The 16,236-nt window shown below is 35.9% G+C and overlaps 5 protein-coding genes across 6 annotated transcripts; 4 read left to right on the top strand and 1 right to left on the bottom strand.

Moving 5' to 3' along the window:
• The first annotated feature begins 215 nt into the window (after positions 1-215).
• On the top strand, positions 216-2,346 carry LOC106416494 (probable inactive poly [ADP-ribose] polymerase SRO3). Its single transcript, XM_013857389.3, has 5 exons — positions 216-1,022; positions 1,107-1,345; positions 1,440-1,579; positions 1,653-1,766; positions 1,984-2,346. The coding sequence occupies exons 1-4, from the start codon at positions 400-402 to the stop codon at positions 1,752-1,754; spliced, it is 1,104 nt and encodes a 367-aa protein (XP_013712843.2). The 5' UTR covers positions 216-399; the 3' UTR covers positions 1,755-1,766; positions 1,984-2,346.
• On the bottom strand, positions 2,223-5,978 carry LOC106416495 (serine/threonine-protein kinase BLUS1). Of its 2 annotated transcripts, none has more exons than XM_022709167.2 (19): positions 5,738-5,978; positions 5,445-5,615; positions 5,079-5,333; positions 4,892-5,016; positions 4,767-4,811; positions 4,602-4,683; positions 4,444-4,512; positions 4,177-4,347; positions 4,049-4,105; positions 3,898-3,975; positions 3,712-3,825; positions 3,562-3,644; positions 3,226-3,460; positions 3,038-3,148; positions 2,892-2,934; positions 2,771-2,811; positions 2,642-2,700; positions 2,503-2,554; positions 2,223-2,425 (listed from the first exon to the last, which is right to left on the bottom strand). In XM_022709167.2, the coding sequence occupies exons 2-19, from the start codon at positions 5,610-5,612 to the stop codon at positions 2,372-2,374; spliced, it is 1,842 nt and encodes a 613-aa protein (XP_022564888.2). In that variant the 5' UTR covers positions 5,613-5,615; positions 5,738-5,978; the 3' UTR covers positions 2,223-2,371. The 2 variants fall into 2 exon arrangements, with proteins under 2 accessions (XP_022564888.2, XP_022564889.2); XM_022709168.2 differs by having other exon boundaries at positions 3,907-3,975.
• Positions 5,979-6,198: 220 nt separating this feature from the next.
• LOC106349182 lies at positions 6,199-7,835 on the top strand. The gene is made up of 2 exons (XM_013789114.3): positions 6,199-6,692; positions 7,450-7,835. The coding sequence occupies exons 1-2, from the start codon at positions 6,422-6,424 to the stop codon at positions 7,779-7,781; spliced, it is 603 nt and encodes a 200-aa protein (XP_013644568.1). The 5' UTR covers positions 6,199-6,421; the 3' UTR covers positions 7,782-7,835.
• A 5,395-nt stretch (positions 7,836-13,230) lies between these two features.
• On the top strand, positions 13,231-14,378 carry LOC106416757. The gene has a single exon (XM_013857664.3). It carries the CDS (start codon positions 13,367-13,369, stop codon positions 14,168-14,170), a length of 804 nt encoding a protein of 267 aa, XP_013713118.2. The 5' UTR covers positions 13,231-13,366; the 3' UTR covers positions 14,171-14,378.
• Positions 14,379-15,021: 643 nt separating this feature from the next.
• On the top strand, positions 15,022-15,766 carry LOC125576198. The gene is made up of 2 exons (XM_048735619.1): positions 15,022-15,383; positions 15,478-15,766. The coding sequence occupies exons 1-2, from the start codon at positions 15,022-15,024 to the stop codon at positions 15,764-15,766; spliced, it is 651 nt and encodes a 216-aa protein (XP_048591576.1).
• Positions 15,767-16,236: the final 470 nt, after the last annotated feature.

The following is a 16,236-nucleotide window of genomic DNA, read 5'->3' as shown; positions in this document are numbered from 1 at the left end:
AAAAATTAAATCAGTGAATATTTCTTCGTTAGAATTATATTTTTCTATTATATATGCTTATGTAATCAGTTATTAAAACTTCAGAAATATGTAATGTGGAAGGGAAGATTCTGTAATGCATAATTTATCTACATTTAGTTTCATTTCATACAAAAATATTTTTAGTCACCCTTGTCATAAAGAAAAGTAAGAGATTCCGTACGTACATTTGATCGCCATATACGGTAACCGACATTGAAATATGTACACGCAGTACACGTATTGTATTTGCCTATTTGGTTTAGATTCAACTCAAGCATTTTGTATTCCCATATGTATATTTCAATCAATTTTAATTTTTGTACCCATCAAAACAAAACAAAAAAACAACTGTAACAATGAGTTAACTTACAGTAATTGATGTATAATACGAAAGTGGGAAAAGGAGATTCCTTGTTCTCCAAGCCTTGTTGCTTTTCAACGTCACAGTCTATAACTGTATTCACCTTAAAACCGCCATTACACTTTCCTCTTTCCCAAGAAAAAAAAACAAACCATCTCTCTCTCTCTCTCTCTCTCTCTCTCTCTCTCTCTCTGCGATTGATGATGATGGCGGCGCAAGTGGAGATCGTGGACAACGGCGAGATCATCGATTCACTCTCCCACCACGCCTCCGGAGACTACTCATCAACGATTCTTCTTCGCGAGGAAAACCACGAATACGACGTCGTCAAGAACTGTTTCCTCTCCGGGATGGGTCTCCACGCCGCCGAAACCACCGTCGTCTCCGTGCGTAAAACCTCCGCGCAGAGAATCACAGCCAAGGCGAAGCTCGCCGCGTCCAACGTCTTCGCGGAGGCTATGAAGAGGAAGAACGGCGGAGACGCTAACGTGAGGTACGGTTGGTACTCCGGCTCCAAGGAAGAGATCGAACGCATCGTTTCGTACGGGTTTAGCAGCAGCGAGGTCGAGAAGTTCGAGAAGGACGATCGCTCTCACGGCGTTGGAGTCCATTTTCTTCATCATACATGCTCTAAGGCTGCGTAAGTTTAGGGTTTACGCTGGATGTTTTAGTTACTTGCTGAGGAAGCAATCTTGTAACCGTGAGTTTTTTTTATCTATTTTAGGGCTATACTCGGTGAAGCTGATGAGGAAGGGATTGAACATCTTCTCTTGTGCCGTTTGATTCTTGGCAAACCTGAGAGAATCATCGTTGGATCTAAGCAAACGTACCCAAGCTCGAGTGAGTATGATTGTGGTGTGGATAATCTCGAGAATCCGAGGAAGTATGTGATATGGAGCTGTAACATGAACTCTTACATCCTTCCGAGTCATGTCGTGAGCTTCAAGTCTCCTACGCTAAGAGGTATTTTAATACATTACAAAACTTAGTTATTTTGTGATGTAACTTATAGATAATATTCAGTAGTTCAAGAGTGAAATGTTTTGTAATCTTTCAGGTCTTATTAGAGGTGGTGGTGGTGGTTTGGGGAGAGCGAGGTCACCATGTGTTAGCTTCCCAATACTCATGTCTATACTTTCAAAGTCACTGGACCGTCCAAGAATGAACGTGATCTTGACAACTTATGTTGATTTTCGGGTATGATTATGATGAGTGATATCATTTTGACTGTATGGAATGTGGTTTAATTTGATTTTTTTGGTCTTGTCAGAAAGGGAAGGTGAGGAGAGAGCAGCTGATTAGGAAGATGAGGGAAGTGGTTGGGGACGAACTTCTTTTGGATATAATCAAGAACCATAGAAATTCAGACTAGTATTTTGATCAGGTACGTAAGTTTCATAATCAGACGACCAATAATAATATTTACCCATTTTATTTCCTGCGTCAATATATCTAAAAGTGCAAATGTTTTCTTATGGACCAAGGTCTTTTACTTTTCTTGGAGAATACGTATAGATTAAGTCAACAAGATTGCTAAAGGATGCTATTACTTTCATTAATTCCGTAGGAAAATAGTGACCCATTTTTTGTTATCTTGGCAGAGGTACTGACGTCAAAGATATGCCAGATTAGGCCAAAGTTAAAGCAAAGCAGGAGTTGATGATGATGGTGCATAATAATGGAGTAGGTTGAAACAGAATGCAGGTTTTAGACAATAGTATATATATAGAATATATGATATGTTAGTTAGTGTGTGTTTATGGGTTTAACCAATCGGATCTTACGTACAAAAACACTTTAAATAGACTTTTGTTAAATAGTCCAATCAGATTACCTCCTCTTGCTTGTCGATTTCTGATTTGATTAGAGGAATGAATATGGGATTCACAGCAACTGTGATTCTACGGAATTATGATATATAATAACAATTAAATAATGAATACAGACAAAAATAATTATTATTATCCTCATGTTGGAAGAGACAAAAGCTCAAGGAAGGCTGTTGCTGCTGCTACTAGTTAGAGATCTGATCTGTCCTTCTAGCTGCAGATGGACAGAACATTTTTAGTTTATATATTATTTGGTCTCTAAAGTCAGTTTCTTTTTTTTATCTTTTGTACCTGATCATTTATTTCTTTTCTTCTCTTCACTTCCTCTACAAGAATCTCAACACTGAAAACTCATAAAAAGACCTTATCTCAACTTGACTAATCATATCTTAATTAAAAAAAGAAGGAAAGAAGTTAGTTCATTCATTACCTTTTCTCCAAGAAATCAACCTGAGATTGTAGTTCTCTCTCCCTTGATGATGTATACATCTGTACGAATTTTTTGAGGTTTCTATAAGTATACATTAGATAGACATCCATAATAAGAAACAGAAGATACCTGAACTCCTTGGATTGTTTTAGAGATTGGATTTTCAGTTTCTGTACAAACAAAGATCATCAAAACTTATTGTAAGAAAGACTCAAACAGAGAAGAGCAGGCTAGAAATGAGAGACATTACCAGCAGTTGGATCAAAAAATCTAATTAATCTAATGACTTTCTCCTGCAAAAAAAATAAACAAAAATAGTGTGAAACGCTCAGAAGCTAGGAGAGTACTTTCTATAAAAAAAAGTATTTGAATATATATAGGCCACACATGACACACCCTCTGAATGTCATTCTGAAACAAGAGACTCTGTAACAGTGGGAGTATCTCAGTAGCTGTGCAAGACGCCTGATTCACAGGACTAACTGTGTAGCCATTCTTTGGTTTCTCCTGATGAAGGAAATATTGTCTTGTCAATTTTATAAACCACATGACGTTTATATTCAAAGGCATATCAAAAAATTTACCGGCTCACTTCCTGCTTTTCCCATTTGCTTGGTACTATCCCCTAATGGTTCTTCAAGAGCAAGCGTCTGCAAGGTATCCCCTAATGATCCTAATTGATGCGGATCTTCAATAGAGAGTATAGGTTTGGTATCAGCTAATGGTTCTTTTGGTTGATGTGACTCTTCAAGAGCGAGGGACTCTGCAGTTCTTTCACGAAGTGCTTTTCTTTCCTCAGAAAACGTGCCAACTTGATATCTGCGTCCAAACATTTTCATTTCAAACTATGTGACTCTTGCAGTATAATGAATGCGTCCAAAACTGATGTATAGAGAAGAGAAATGTTGTAGAGAGAGTACCCTATAGCTGGGAGGAACTTGCGATGAAAGGAAGGTAGTACTGCACCGTACGTTAGACTATTACTCGAACTCATCATCAGATCCTGAAAATTTTGATAATGTCGTGATGTTTAGCTGCAACACAAGAGATATGCTACAAAAGACACTTGCCTTATCAGAGATCTTGAACATGTCCAGAGACATAGTCTTTGACCTTTGCACCATTGGCTTTCTTTTTGGTACGTCATCCCCAACCTCTGAACTACACATTTCACTATCTGGATTCTGGTAACAGAAACATTAATGAAAGCATTGAGTGTGTGCGTGAGATTAAAAGTATACTCTTGAGACCACGACCTTACTTACAAGTGATGCCTGCTTCCTCAAGTCTTCCAGATCAAAGTTCCAAGCACTGATTCCTCTCATATACTCATGCTGCAAGAAAGTAACATAGGATTCTAAATAAAGTAGACCGCATAGATAATTGAGTAAATAATCATTTTTGTACCTGAGATAACTGTTCTTTGTCACCATTTATGCCTTTAAACAACTCAGCCTCTGCTTCCTATAGAGACAACATAAGAGATATTAGAAAAAGCTGCTAATATATTATTAAAAGAAGTGCTTCAAACTCACCTTGAGCTTTTTAAAACGATCACCAAGTGGAGAAAGACCGTGGAGAATCTTACGGGACAGATAATCTGTAGACCGAGCATGTTTGAAGAAGGGGTGTTTCAGAAGCTTTGCTGAGGTTGGACGCTTTTTTGGATCTTTTACTAAACAGGCTGCGATTAACTCTCTAAACGACTGTTGAAGAAATGAATACAGAGTGTTTCTTTCTCAGTGAAAAGACAAATGGAATCTACTCATTGTATGTTGTTACATTATCAAAATCACATTTACCTTTGAGAACTTCTTGTCTCTCTCATAGTCAAGACGAGGAGGAGCGTTTTGTAAGGTCATTAGCAGCACCTGAGATAATTAACAGATTAGAGACATTAAGTAGACAGCAACCAACACACAGCAGAGACTTTAATAGAGTAAGGAGTAAGGACACTCACCTTCATAGGTGGATATTTAGAAAATGGGGCATGACCATGAGCGAGCTCTAGTGCAGTTATGCCAAACGACCATATGTCCGCTCTAGTTAACCGAAAAAATGAATTAAGTCTAATGCTTATTAACGCTTGTGATTGCTGTTAAGATAGAGTAGAAAAAACATTTACTTGAAATCATATCCGTCTACTTGCTGCATAACCTCAGGTGCCATCCTTTCAGAACCCAAAAGATTCCATTAGCTTAAATAAAACATTAATAAAAAGCTTATTGTAAAGAGAATCTAAGCACACACCAGCAAGGAGTTCCAACGAACGTGTTCCTTGTACGCATCCTTTCACCACTATCAAACATGCACGCTGAAACTCCAAAGTCTCCAAGCTTAACCACACCTCTTGAGTGAACCAGAATGTTCCCAGCCTAGAACAAAACATTTAGATGGCATAACTAATGATCTCTATCAAACACAAACATTGACTTACCTTAACATCTCTGTGGATGTGTCCTTGTCTATGGAGATAAACAAGAGCCTTGAGCACTTCTCTAAGCAAAGTAGCGATGATAGGCTGCTCCAGACCTTCTGGATAAACAGACTTCATGAGGTGAAAGCACGACCCACCAGACATGTACGGCATCACAATCCACAAGCTGTTACGGTCGATGAAAGAGCAATGCGCTTTCAACAGGTTCGGATGGTCTATTAAACTCATAATGTGAACTTCCTTCCGTATCGTGTCCTGCATTAACAAGACCAAAAAAAAATTTACATTTAAAAAAAAAATGTTACTTTTTTATATGTTAAAAAAAAACAATTAAAAAAGAGAGATGGAGATAACGAAGTAACGAACCAAGTCGTTTCTACATTTTTCTAGATCCATGATCTTAATGGCGACATTTTCGTTAAGAGCAATGCACCTGGCTCTGTACACGGTGGCGCTAACACCTTCACCTACCTCTTCGAAGAGCTCATAGTCCTTAGCGTAGAGAGGGAACCTCTTGGTAGATGTACCAGCCATTCTCTAATTCATGCACAACATCAAAAACGATGATAAACCTTTAATTCTTCTCTCACAAGAATCAAAACTTTATTAACAGAAATAACGAAATGTAGCGGGAAAAAAAGGACAAAACTTCAAGGAACCTGTGTTGTTGTTGTTTTTGCTGTTGTTCAGACAAGGGTTGAGTTAGAGATTAACGTTTTGAGTTGAGAGGAGGAGAAACAAGTAGAAGAAGGAGAGGAGAGGATCTCGTGATGATGATCATGTGAAAAGTAAAAGATTCGAATCTAATGAGAGAGAAAGAAGGCCTTTGGGAGTTGCCAATGTAAATGAAGTTCTTGAAGGATCTAATCAAAATCCCAAGTTTTTTTTTTCTTTTTGACCAGACAACAACAACACAGCCTTGATTTAGTATTAGATCCTATCCGATTTTCAATTGGATCCTCTCTTTCGTCCTCTTTTGTTTATTTTTTTATTCTTTTTTCAGGAAATTATTATATAAAATACCCATTTGTTTTTAGGGTAATTGCACTTGATATACACGATATTAAAATTATTTAGGTGATTGGAATCCTACTGTTTCACTTTCCATATATCCCACAAGTACCCCTATAACCTAGTAATCGACATCATCGTTATGCTATAGGTATGGAAAAATATCTCTGACACCCTTCTAATTTTTTATTAATAAAATACATATTCAACAGAGGAAAAATGGCGATAGAAAAAGGCGACTCAAGATCTAGGTTTTTAGATGGCGGTGCTCGATTGGATTTGGGGATTCTGCAAGGTTTTTTCAGGGGTTAACAAGGATCTTCATCAGGATCATGTCTCTCTTACATTGCGCGAGGAAAGGAAGCGTTCAGGGGACGGGGAAGAGGATGGAAAACGAATCAAGTAGACAGAGTACGAGCTGGAAAAGGATTCGGCGATTTGCGATTCAATTGCAGATAAGGGCCTCTCTTAGGGATTCTATGGAAATTGAAGGAAAGATCGGATCTTTGCGATTCACGATGAACGGGAATACAGAGGATCTAAAGGCGATAATGGGTTTCAGAGCGGAAATGGAATGTTGGAGGCAATCATCATTTGAGCAAGGTATACTGAGAACTTTAAGCTTTCCTATCTTGTTATGGATCAGATATCAGACTTGCAAGGAATTGTAAATGGTATTAGATGTGGCTATGCTGGTTTCATGAGGAAGCTACGTGTTTATAGGAGAGCTTGGGAAAGTAGTATCACGAGAAAATATAGATGATTTGAACTCTACTTGGCTATGGAATTTTAGACATTAATTTGTTTCCTCAATTGCAGGATCCTCATACATTGTTGAGTTTATGTTTAAACCATACACTGCTGAGTTTCATTGATGATTTGAGCTCTTTGAGCATTTGTAATTTCATTAACGAATGGAATAAATGGTGTTTCTCGTTTTGGTTTCTCGTTTTGGCTACAAAATCTATTTCTTTGGTTTCTTGTTTGACTGTAGACAACTGCTGGTGGAGGTGCGTAGAACTTGAAACTATGCTACTATTTTCCTTATTTCCCTGTTGTCGGGTTATGACCCAGGGTTTAATATTGGTTCTGTTGCTGCTCCTCTTCAAGAGCTTAGGAAAAATGAATAAGATTTGCTACTGGTGTCTTGGTGTTCTATCTTTTTGCTTAGCAAATATTTGGCAAAGTTGTATTTTGTTCATAAGGTTGCAGCCTCTCAAAAAGGTTTCGTTAATGAGAGGGTTTGACTTGAGTTAGTACTGGAAGTGGTTGGAGTGTTTTGACTATAGTTGTGGTAGGGAACAAACTTCTATACATCAGTCCTTCATAAATGATTTTCTATGTTTGATTTTTTTTAAAGAGGAACCTGGTGTATTAAGTTACGATCAATGGGTGTCCTTATACCCCTCGAACAAATCATCACTGGAAAAGGAAGCTAAGGATAACACGGTCTTTACGGTCTGGTGGGTTAAAAGTATTGAAGTTGTACAAGCACAAAGTGTAGGCTTGAGTGACCAGCTTGCTCTGTTTACTCGTACCGGTGAGGCAATATTGATTTGCTTCACCATTTGGTTTGCTTCATTTCATTTTGTTTCATGTTATTGTTGTTGGTGCTATTTTTTTATAAGATTAAGAGGTGGAATAAAAATGTTTTTGTTGGTATTTGATACTGGTAATCATGCATTCTGTTGAGAAATGTGTTTATATGGATTCTCTTTGGTATTAGCGAAGCTGTTAAAATGTGTTCCTGTGTGTTTGATTTCGTTCAAATTCTGACATAGTTTCTATATTACAAACTTTCGTCTTATTCATCTAATAAGGAAAATTTTAAAGGCTAAGTGTAAATAAGTAACAATTTATATTATTATGGTTGCTGCATTGTGTGTCAAACACGTGGGAATTTGATCTGTTCGAATTATATGAGACAAAATGTCGTTTTCGTCTGACAAGACCTGACAGGTGTATCTAAGCTGGATATACCTACTATAGCTCTGCAGCCTATATACACAACTTGTATATTACAACGGGACATGTGAGTAATTTCGCTTATGCATCTCTCTCCAAGTACCTAATTATCTTTTGTTTTGCATGAACTCCTAATTAACTTCTCTTTCGTGTATTTCCAGCCAAATTGGCCTTGTTTTTAAATGTATTACAAAAATAGCGATTCTATTTATTCTATAAGATTAGAACATGTTGTGTATATAAAAAATATTTAAAATTGAGTTATCTTTTTCCGAAAATGGGTTATATTAATCATTAATTTTAATGGTTTAGATTTGTTCGGATTTTGGAGTATTAAAGTGACATTATTTAGAGGCATAGTATTTTTATCAAAAAAACAAAGGAACAGTGCTTTTCTTACAATTTTTGTTTTAAACAGTGTTGCTTGTATAAATGCAGAACCTACACATGTATATGTTTTTCTTTCACCAGCTTTCACATGGAGGAATTGTGTTGGCTTACTTAGTCTATAAATGCTAGGTCGAAGCGTGTATAAGAAAACATACCCCTTGTACTTTACAAATAGTATAATTTTGGGAATTGTAAATCTAAGAATGTTCATTATTAATTCGAGATTAAATCAATAAGGAAATTCTTAAGAAATTCCACCCATAAGAATGACTTATTATGCGTCGGGAGATTTTAGGGCTATATGTAATTTAGTAAAAGTTTTTATATTTTTTTTTTTACAAATTTGAAGGTTTATGTTTATGTAAACTATTTATTAAATTTGACTCAAAACCGGTTATGGACCTTATGGTTATGGCAGCGTGAAGGTAAACAAGCTTTTCATCTCTGACATAGGCAAATGTCCAACTACACAGAGAAGTAATAAACTTATATAATACTGATTAGGCTAGTGCATGAGCATCCAAATGATGGTGTGTATATACTTTATATACGCTCTCATACTCAAGCATATAAAGTCAATGAATTCCGTTGACAGAAACAAAGTCAATGATCTCTTAGATCCTTTTTGAGCTACTACAAGTAAATTATTAAGGGTCAAAGTCTAAAGTTCTAAACAGAAAAGAGGAAAAGTTGGAATCAGCGGTACATCAAAAACAAGATAATAAGAAGATTAATGGGTAGAAGATGCTGTGATCTCTCGTCTGGAAGAGAACGGACATAACATATGCGTGGACCGTAAAAAATTCCAAAGATCATTAAAACCTTCCCGAAAACATGTTAGCATTTGCGGCGGCTTTTGGGTATCAAAGTGTCACTTGTTTCATTCCAACCAAATCCAAACAAAACAACTTGTTGTACACCATCTGTCGGGTTATAGCATTCATTAAAGCCACATGTGTGGGACAGCCTTCCACGATTAGACATTCAAATATCGGATAACATTAGCTTTCAAATTCATAATATGATGTATTACAGTACCATTTAATTAATATATAAGGTCTATTCAGAGAGAATAAAAGGTCTCAGAACATATTGGTGAGAGACTCAACAGAGTTAATTAATACTCTCTCTGTTCTTAAATATAAAATGTTTAAGTAGAAACACACATATTAAGAAAACTACTTTTTGTCTAAAAAAATATCATTAATACTATAAATTAATAATATTCAACCAATTACAAAATAGATTATTAAAATATGATTGGATACATAGTTTTTAATAAAGTAAAAGTTACCTAGAAAAATGAAAACATCTTATATATTGAAACATCAAAATTCTATAAAACATCCTACTTTCAGGAACAGAGGGAGTATTGAATTTTATTTTTTAAAATATGTATTAATAAAATATAGCATGTGTAAAAAGAGTTTTCAAGCATGTATAAAAACTGATTTTTTCATCTTTTATTTTCTCATTTTCTATTTTTATAATTTATTTTGATGAAAATTCATACATTCTGGTTTCTAGTTCAAACAATTTAGACATTATATCCACATAATCAGATATATAATTAGACACTTTGTCTATATTTACCTACCTTCTCGATCATTAGAAAAAACTGCAAGCTCTGAGACAAATAAAACTTAATCAGATACAACAAAATTGAATTCCTAAAACTCGTGAAAGTGAAGTAAAAAGTCAAATCCAAGAACAACAGATAGACCTAACCAATATGTAGAGACACCAACAGAACTAAAGTCGAGGCACATGACCAAACCGTACGTGATTATGTTGCAAAAGAACCTACACTACCATACACATCAACTACAAATACATCCAAAAAAAAAAACTACAGACACACCAAAATGGTATAAGGTCTAAATCCATGTCAATACTAACAGCTGAAGGAAGACAATGCCGCAACACCAGCATGAGATGGCAATGTGAAACCTTGGTAACCAAAGACAAATGAAGATATAAAAGGACTTGCATATTTTTCAACTATTTTCCCATTTACTTATGTGAATACAAATACTTGCATTACTTACTGTGGAACTATTAACGTGATGAACAAGTCTGAAGTTTGAAAATGTCAGCAAGGACAACTCTAGTTTACTCTGAAGGTATATAGAGAGAGTTAAGAATGGGAAATCATTTTTGTAATAGTGATAGTGTATAGGAGAGAATAGTTGTGTGAGTATAAACTTATCACATTGTGTATTCTCTTAGGCTACAGAACAGGTATTTATATTAAGTGGCGCCAGTGAAGAGCATTGGTGTGGGATACTTGTTATCTTGCATTGTAAACACTATCATGAATCTAGTGGATTCCGAGTTACTAACTCGGCCAAAAGCAATTCTTTTTTAATATCGGTAAACTGTATTAAAGTCTTGTGTGCGCTTCTTTCTTAGCTTGCTTCTCAAAGTGTCTTATTTTTGTCGGGTTATTTTGTGTCTTAGTCTTCTGTTTTATCGCTTTGAGCTCTCATCTTGTTCAAGCTTCAAACACACACTCTTTATTCTTGGTTGTTGTGGTTCAGTGGCAAAGGGAGTCGACACCTTACGCTGAGGAATCCTATAACACATACTCTTTACTCTATAGATACATTATTTTGTGGATTGAATAATTATTTTCTTTGTTAATTGCTAAGTAATCATACTCCTTTCTTCACTTATGTGAAAGTCGTATTTCAATCGTGATTAATTCACGCGGTTAGATTAATTAACTTCAGTATTGATGAAACCCAAAATAGAGAAATGAAATTACTCTTGTGATACACAAAATATCCTACTTTAAACTTATTTAGTACTAATGACTAACGAGTGGCGCAGATTTTATTTCCCTGAAAATGTCCCTCTTTTCGGATTTCGGAACTCCTCTCCTACTAATAACTGAGTCACATACACTATTTTCATTTATTTTAATTTCAGTGCCAGTTATAGTGCATGATTGAGTGTGTATTGGTGAGGCGAGCCATCTACGAACCAACAGCGACCAGATTTCATTTATACCACACAATAAATGGAACAATTCACAGCCTAACACTTGCCACTTTGTTATCATAACTCTTGGTTTGTTCACATTGTGGATTATTCATGATTCAACACGTGACGCACTTGATCAGAGGATAATGTTAGAAAAGAGTGTAAAAAAACTCGAACCGACCAAGCAGCCAAACTGAGTTCAACCATAAATAGGATTGGTGGCCAACAAGTAAGGTTCTAATAAAAGCTATCAAACCGAATAAAAATCTGCCAAGAACCGTCTTAACCATGTGATTAATGTGACTCAGTTGAATCCGTTGGCTTTGGTTAAATAGATTTCTCAGCTTTAAAAAAACTATATTTATTCTAAAAATATTCATCATGAACAAAATAAATATGTTTCAGCCTATAACTAATTAAACACAATCATATCACAACTTTTAAAATTCGCACATCCTAAAACCAAAATATAATGTAGCATTGGAGATGGTCTTACATTGGTTTTATGTTTTGTAAAAGTTATAAGAAAAAAGTAAACAATTTATAGATGAGTAATCTACCACATAATTATCACCACTCTCTTTGAACCGACAAAACCGTAGATAGACCGAAATTCCAAAACATATGTCTAAGAGTATACCACAAAACCGTAGAGAAAGTTAATAAGCTTTTATCAAACAAAACATATCATGTACACTTTTAAACCCATGAGTCCATGATCAGAGCTGAATAATTCCATTCCTTAGGGGAATGCTAAATTGCTAATACGTTAATCAAATGCGAACCAGATCGGTGGGTCAACTTCTCAAACCGAAAAGCCAAGTGAGCTTCTCGAGGAAATTCTTTATGAACAAGGTCAACACGTGAACCTCAAGCCACCTTCCACGTCAGTACACATGTCAGACCATTGAACAAGTCCTGTTTTGCTTCTCGAACAAGTTATTTCGGTAATTTACCCATTCCGTCGTGTTCATGTTCCTTTCCCATCACACGAAGCGCTTTTAATATATTATTTTTGTTGTTTGATTTTTTTTGGGTCAAATGGTGAAATATTTTTGTAAATCATTTATGTGATTTGATAGGAGGAAAGTCTTTGTTAAACTGTTGATATATTCTCAGCTAAAAACCAAGAAAGTTCAGCTCAATCTATATCATGTGTTTTTCCATTTCTAACTAGTTTATCCACAAAACAAAACAAAAAAAATATTTTCTATTCATTGCATTTTTCTAAGGTCAACTATTCATGACTTTTCTAAATTGGTGCAAACGATGTATTCAAGATTTTAAGATCACGTTCAATTAGTTTTTGTTCTAGAATCCAAGTTCAGTTCCAAGTATATATGCTTTGCTTAATAGACATGGAGAACAATTAATTTCATTAATGTACCAATTTTTCAAGTTCAACTTCGAGTCTTGACCAATAAACGATAATATTTGGCAATTAATTTAGAGTTATTTGATACTAGTAGCTTGTAATATTATAAAAGAAGAAAAAATAAATAAAAATAGGAAAATAAAAGTAGGAGACTGAAGAGGCTTTAAAATATCAAAACCATGTACTCCCTCTGTTTTTCTTTATTTGACGTTTTAGAGATTTCACACAAATTAAGGCACTTAGTATAGTTCATTTTCTATCCTTTTAAATTAATTGCTATCATATCTTGTAATGCATTTAAAGTAACGTAGATATGGGTAAATATAGTCTTTTTGTCATTTACTTTGTATTGTTTTCAGTAAAACGTCAACTAAATTGAGACTAAAAGAATTTCCAAAACGTCATTTAAATAAATACGGAGGGAGTATAAAAGAGAGCAACGCTTCCTCTGTTTCTATCAAACCTCTTCAGGACTCTTTTTTTTCCGTTTCAGTTTTTCTTTTTTCAAGAAAGAGAGAAACTCTGTGTGTTTGTATTTATTTGGATCTAATTGTTAAAAAAGATGCAAGTTGTTTCTCCTTTATCTCCGGCGACGAGATTCGTCGGAGAAGAGAGCTTCGCCGAGCTTTACGGCAAACTAAACGCTGACTTCAGCTCGAAACTGAAGGTCGGTTTTACAAACGAGGAAGAAGAAAAGAACAGAGATGACAACAAGTCTTGGTGGAATCAAGATGATGATGATGATGAGAGAGAAGAAGGAGAAGAAGATGAAGAGTTCTCGTTCACGAGCTTAAACGCAGATAACTCACCGATAACCGCAGACGAAGCCTTCGAAGACGGTCAGATCCGACCGGTTTATCCACTCTTTAACCGGAATCTCCTCTTCGAACCGGAAGAGAGAGATCTCCGCTCGCCTCTCAAGAAGCTCTTCGTGGAGAGCGAGGAAGCCGCCACCACCGAAAGGGAGGAAGAATCTGAGCCGATGGGACCGTACTGCTCGTGGTCAGGCAGAACCGTGGTGGAGGAAGCTTCGCCGGAGACTTGTCGGAAAAGCAGTTCGACGGGGTTCTCGAAGCTGTGGAGGTTTAAAGATCTCGTTTCGAGAAGCAACAGCGACGGAAAAGACGCGTTTGTGTTTCTGAATCACGGCGACAAGAAGAAGCAGTCTTCTTCTAAGCCGGCGGCTAAATTGAGCGGCGGCGTGAAGAGAACGGAGACGAAAACGACGAGATCGGCACATGAGAGGTTATACATGAGGAACAGAGCGATCAGAGAAGAAGGGAAACGAAGATCGTATCTTCCTTACAAACATGTCGGATTCTTCACCAATGTCAATGGACTTACTAGAAATGTTCATCCTTACTGATTCCAACTTCTTGTGCGTTTTAAAAAAAAAAAACACAAATTACTTAAAATGGTTTAATTTCTTCCCGACAAAACTTTCCCTTTGTATATACTTTTTGTCTTAACTTTGCCTGTATTATATAACCTTCTTCTTGAATATAGTAAAAGTTGCTTATTAACTTTTCAGTTCACTTGTATCATTTGAATAAATGATTATTTGTTTTTTTTGATATGGAAAGTATCGTTTGATTCAACGGATTTGATATGATATTAGCCATCTTGAATACAATTAGGATTGCGCTCTCTTGCATGAAAATTTCCACACACTCCTTTAATAATCAAATCTTTACCGTATGTGACTTATTAATCTTCAAAACGTTAAATCTTTACTAACAATAACAATAAATAGTCATTTTAACTCTTTAAAGTGAAAGCTTAAATAAATAAATAAATCACAAGTAATAGTGTAAATATGTTCCAAAAAAATGTCCCAAATATGTTTTATACCGACTTGGATACGGACGGAGATGTAATGTAAGCGCGGAGACGTGTAGTAATTGGGCCTCAATTTTAAACTCAAGCCCAATAAGAAACCTGCACAAAAGCAAGAAAAGAAAAAGAACGTTTTTTGTGCTAAAACAACGTTAGTTTCCAAATGTGGAAAAGGAAAATATATTTGGACCAGCAATCTGTGATCTAGTACTAAAGAAGGCCATAGCTAAAGATTCAAATCATTCGGTTAGAAAGTAACAGAGACAAAGAGAGCTAAAGAGAGGGTCTTCTTGCTTTAGCATTTGTCTTGAGATTTTTTGCTTTGTATTCATAACTCTTTTTCAAAAAGTCTCCTCTACTCTCTTCAATCAACCGTATAGAATGGGTATCGAAAAAGGCAATCACAAGGAGCCAACTACAGACGAGAGGAAGCCCCTCGCAAAGTGCAAAAGCTTCTCTTTCTGGTTCGGTTTTTTTTGTTTCATAGCCGGTGCTATTGTTGGGCTCGTTTGGTTGCACAAAGTGACCTCTCGCGAAGAACCAGTTCCGAAGATAGAACTAGCTTCTTTGGATTTCACGGTGCTTAATATCACAGACACTCGTTTAAGTGCAAAGTGGGATATGTCGATACGGATCCCCTACGATCTTCCTAGTGTATATATATATGTCTTCAAGGAGACCTTCAAGCTTCCTTCCTTTACAAGAATGTCACTCTTGCTACCTCTTCCCCACAAAAGTAAGCAGTACTTTTATTTTTCTTCTCTTTTTTATTTATATTTATTTTGTAATTTAGGAAGAATATTGTATATTATATTAATGAATCTTCTTTGTAATCAGGTACAAAGATCTCCAATACAGTGAACCTCAGGTTCTTAGGATTTCAGCGGGTGTTTCGGGAGAAGATATTGATGGTTTGATAGTTAAAGATATAACTGAAGATATGAAAGAGAAGAAGAAAGTGCGGTTAGGAACGCGTTTTTATCTCACTGATTGCAGGGAAAAGACAACTGGTACTATGAGATACGCATGTGATGATGTCACCTTGCGATTCGAACCAGGTTCCGAGATGAAGGCGGCTTTGTTTGGGATGAACCCTAGATGCGTGGTACGAAAAGAGAAGCCGTGATTATATTATCTTAAACTAGAGATTCATCGATCCTTTTCTTTTTAACATCAAATTCATGGATCTTACACTATTAGCTTATTTAATTACCAAATCGGCGAGTTACAATCTTAACCTAGCTAGTTAGACGTATGATTGCGTTTATTTTTCCGAACTTAAATGAAGTTATTTTCCATTTATTTTATTAGTTCTGCAACAGTTTCACATCATTAACAGTTGGAACTCCTTGAAAAGGATGAGATGGTGCGAGGTTCATCCACCACGGACCAACAAAGTGTCCAACACAATAAACAAATTATGAGTTACGAGAACTAAGTTACTTGCACAACTTTGTAAAAACATTCTAGAGGATGGCTACAAATTATTTCTTTTTCCTTTGCATAGAACTACCCAGCCAGTCACATTTATTTTGGATAGCTTAGTTTGACATTTTATATTCTTCAGACCCATTCTTTATATTGCATTATGTTTAC

This window comes from Brassica napus, chromosome A7 (genome assembly GCF_020379485.1).
Source record: "Brassica napus cultivar Da-Ae chromosome A7, Da-Ae, whole genome shotgun sequence".
NCBI lineage: Eukaryota > Viridiplantae > Streptophyta > Magnoliopsida > Brassicales > Brassicaceae > Brassica > Brassica napus.
This window is presented reverse-complemented; position numbering and strand designations above follow the sequence as displayed.

Excerpts from the sequence above, each read along its gene's own strand:
- LOC106349182 (XM_013789114.3), top strand. The coding sequence starts at position 6,422 with ATGTCTCTCTTACATTGCGCGAGGAAAGGAAGCGTTCAGGGGACGGGG. Across the intron at positions 6,693-7,449 it reads GCAATCATCATTTGAGCAAG|AGGAACCTGGTGTATTAAGT; the intron begins GTATACTGAGAA and ends TTTTTTTTAAAG.
- LOC125576198 (XM_048735619.1), top strand. The coding sequence starts at position 15,022 with ATGGGTATCGAAAAAGGCAATCACAAGGAGCCAACTACAGACGAGAGG. Across the intron at positions 15,384-15,477 it reads CTTCCCCACAAAAGTAAGCA|GTACAAAGATCTCCAATACA; the intron begins GTACTTTTATTT and ends CTTTGTAATCAG.
- LOC106416757 (XM_013857664.3), top strand. The coding sequence starts at position 13,367 with ATGCAAGTTGTTTCTCCTTTATCTCCGGCGACGAGATTCGTCGGAGAA.
- LOC106416494 (XM_013857389.3), top strand. The coding sequence starts at position 400 with ATGTATAATACGAAAGTGGGAAAAGGAGATTCCTTGTTCTCCAAGCCT. Across the intron at positions 1,023-1,106 it reads CATACATGCTCTAAGGCTGC|GGCTATACTCGGTGAAGCTG; the intron begins GTAAGTTTAGGG and ends TATCTATTTTAG. Across the intron at positions 1,580-1,652 it reads CAACTTATGTTGATTTTCGG|AAAGGGAAGGTGAGGAGAGA; the intron begins GTATGATTATGA and ends TGGTCTTGTCAG.
- LOC106416495 (XM_022709167.2), bottom strand. The coding sequence starts at position 5,612 with ATGGCTGGTACATCTACCAAGAGGTTCCCTCTCTACGCTAAGGACTAT. Across the intron at positions 4,106-4,176 it reads ATCGTTTTAAAAAGCTCAAG|GAAGCAGAGGCTGAGTTGTT; the intron begins GTGAGTTTGAAG and ends TTGTCTCTATAG. Across the intron at positions 3,826-3,897 it reads AGGCATCACTTGTAAGTAAG|AATCCAGATAGTGAAATGTG; the intron begins GTCGTGGTCTCA and ends TTCTGTTACCAG.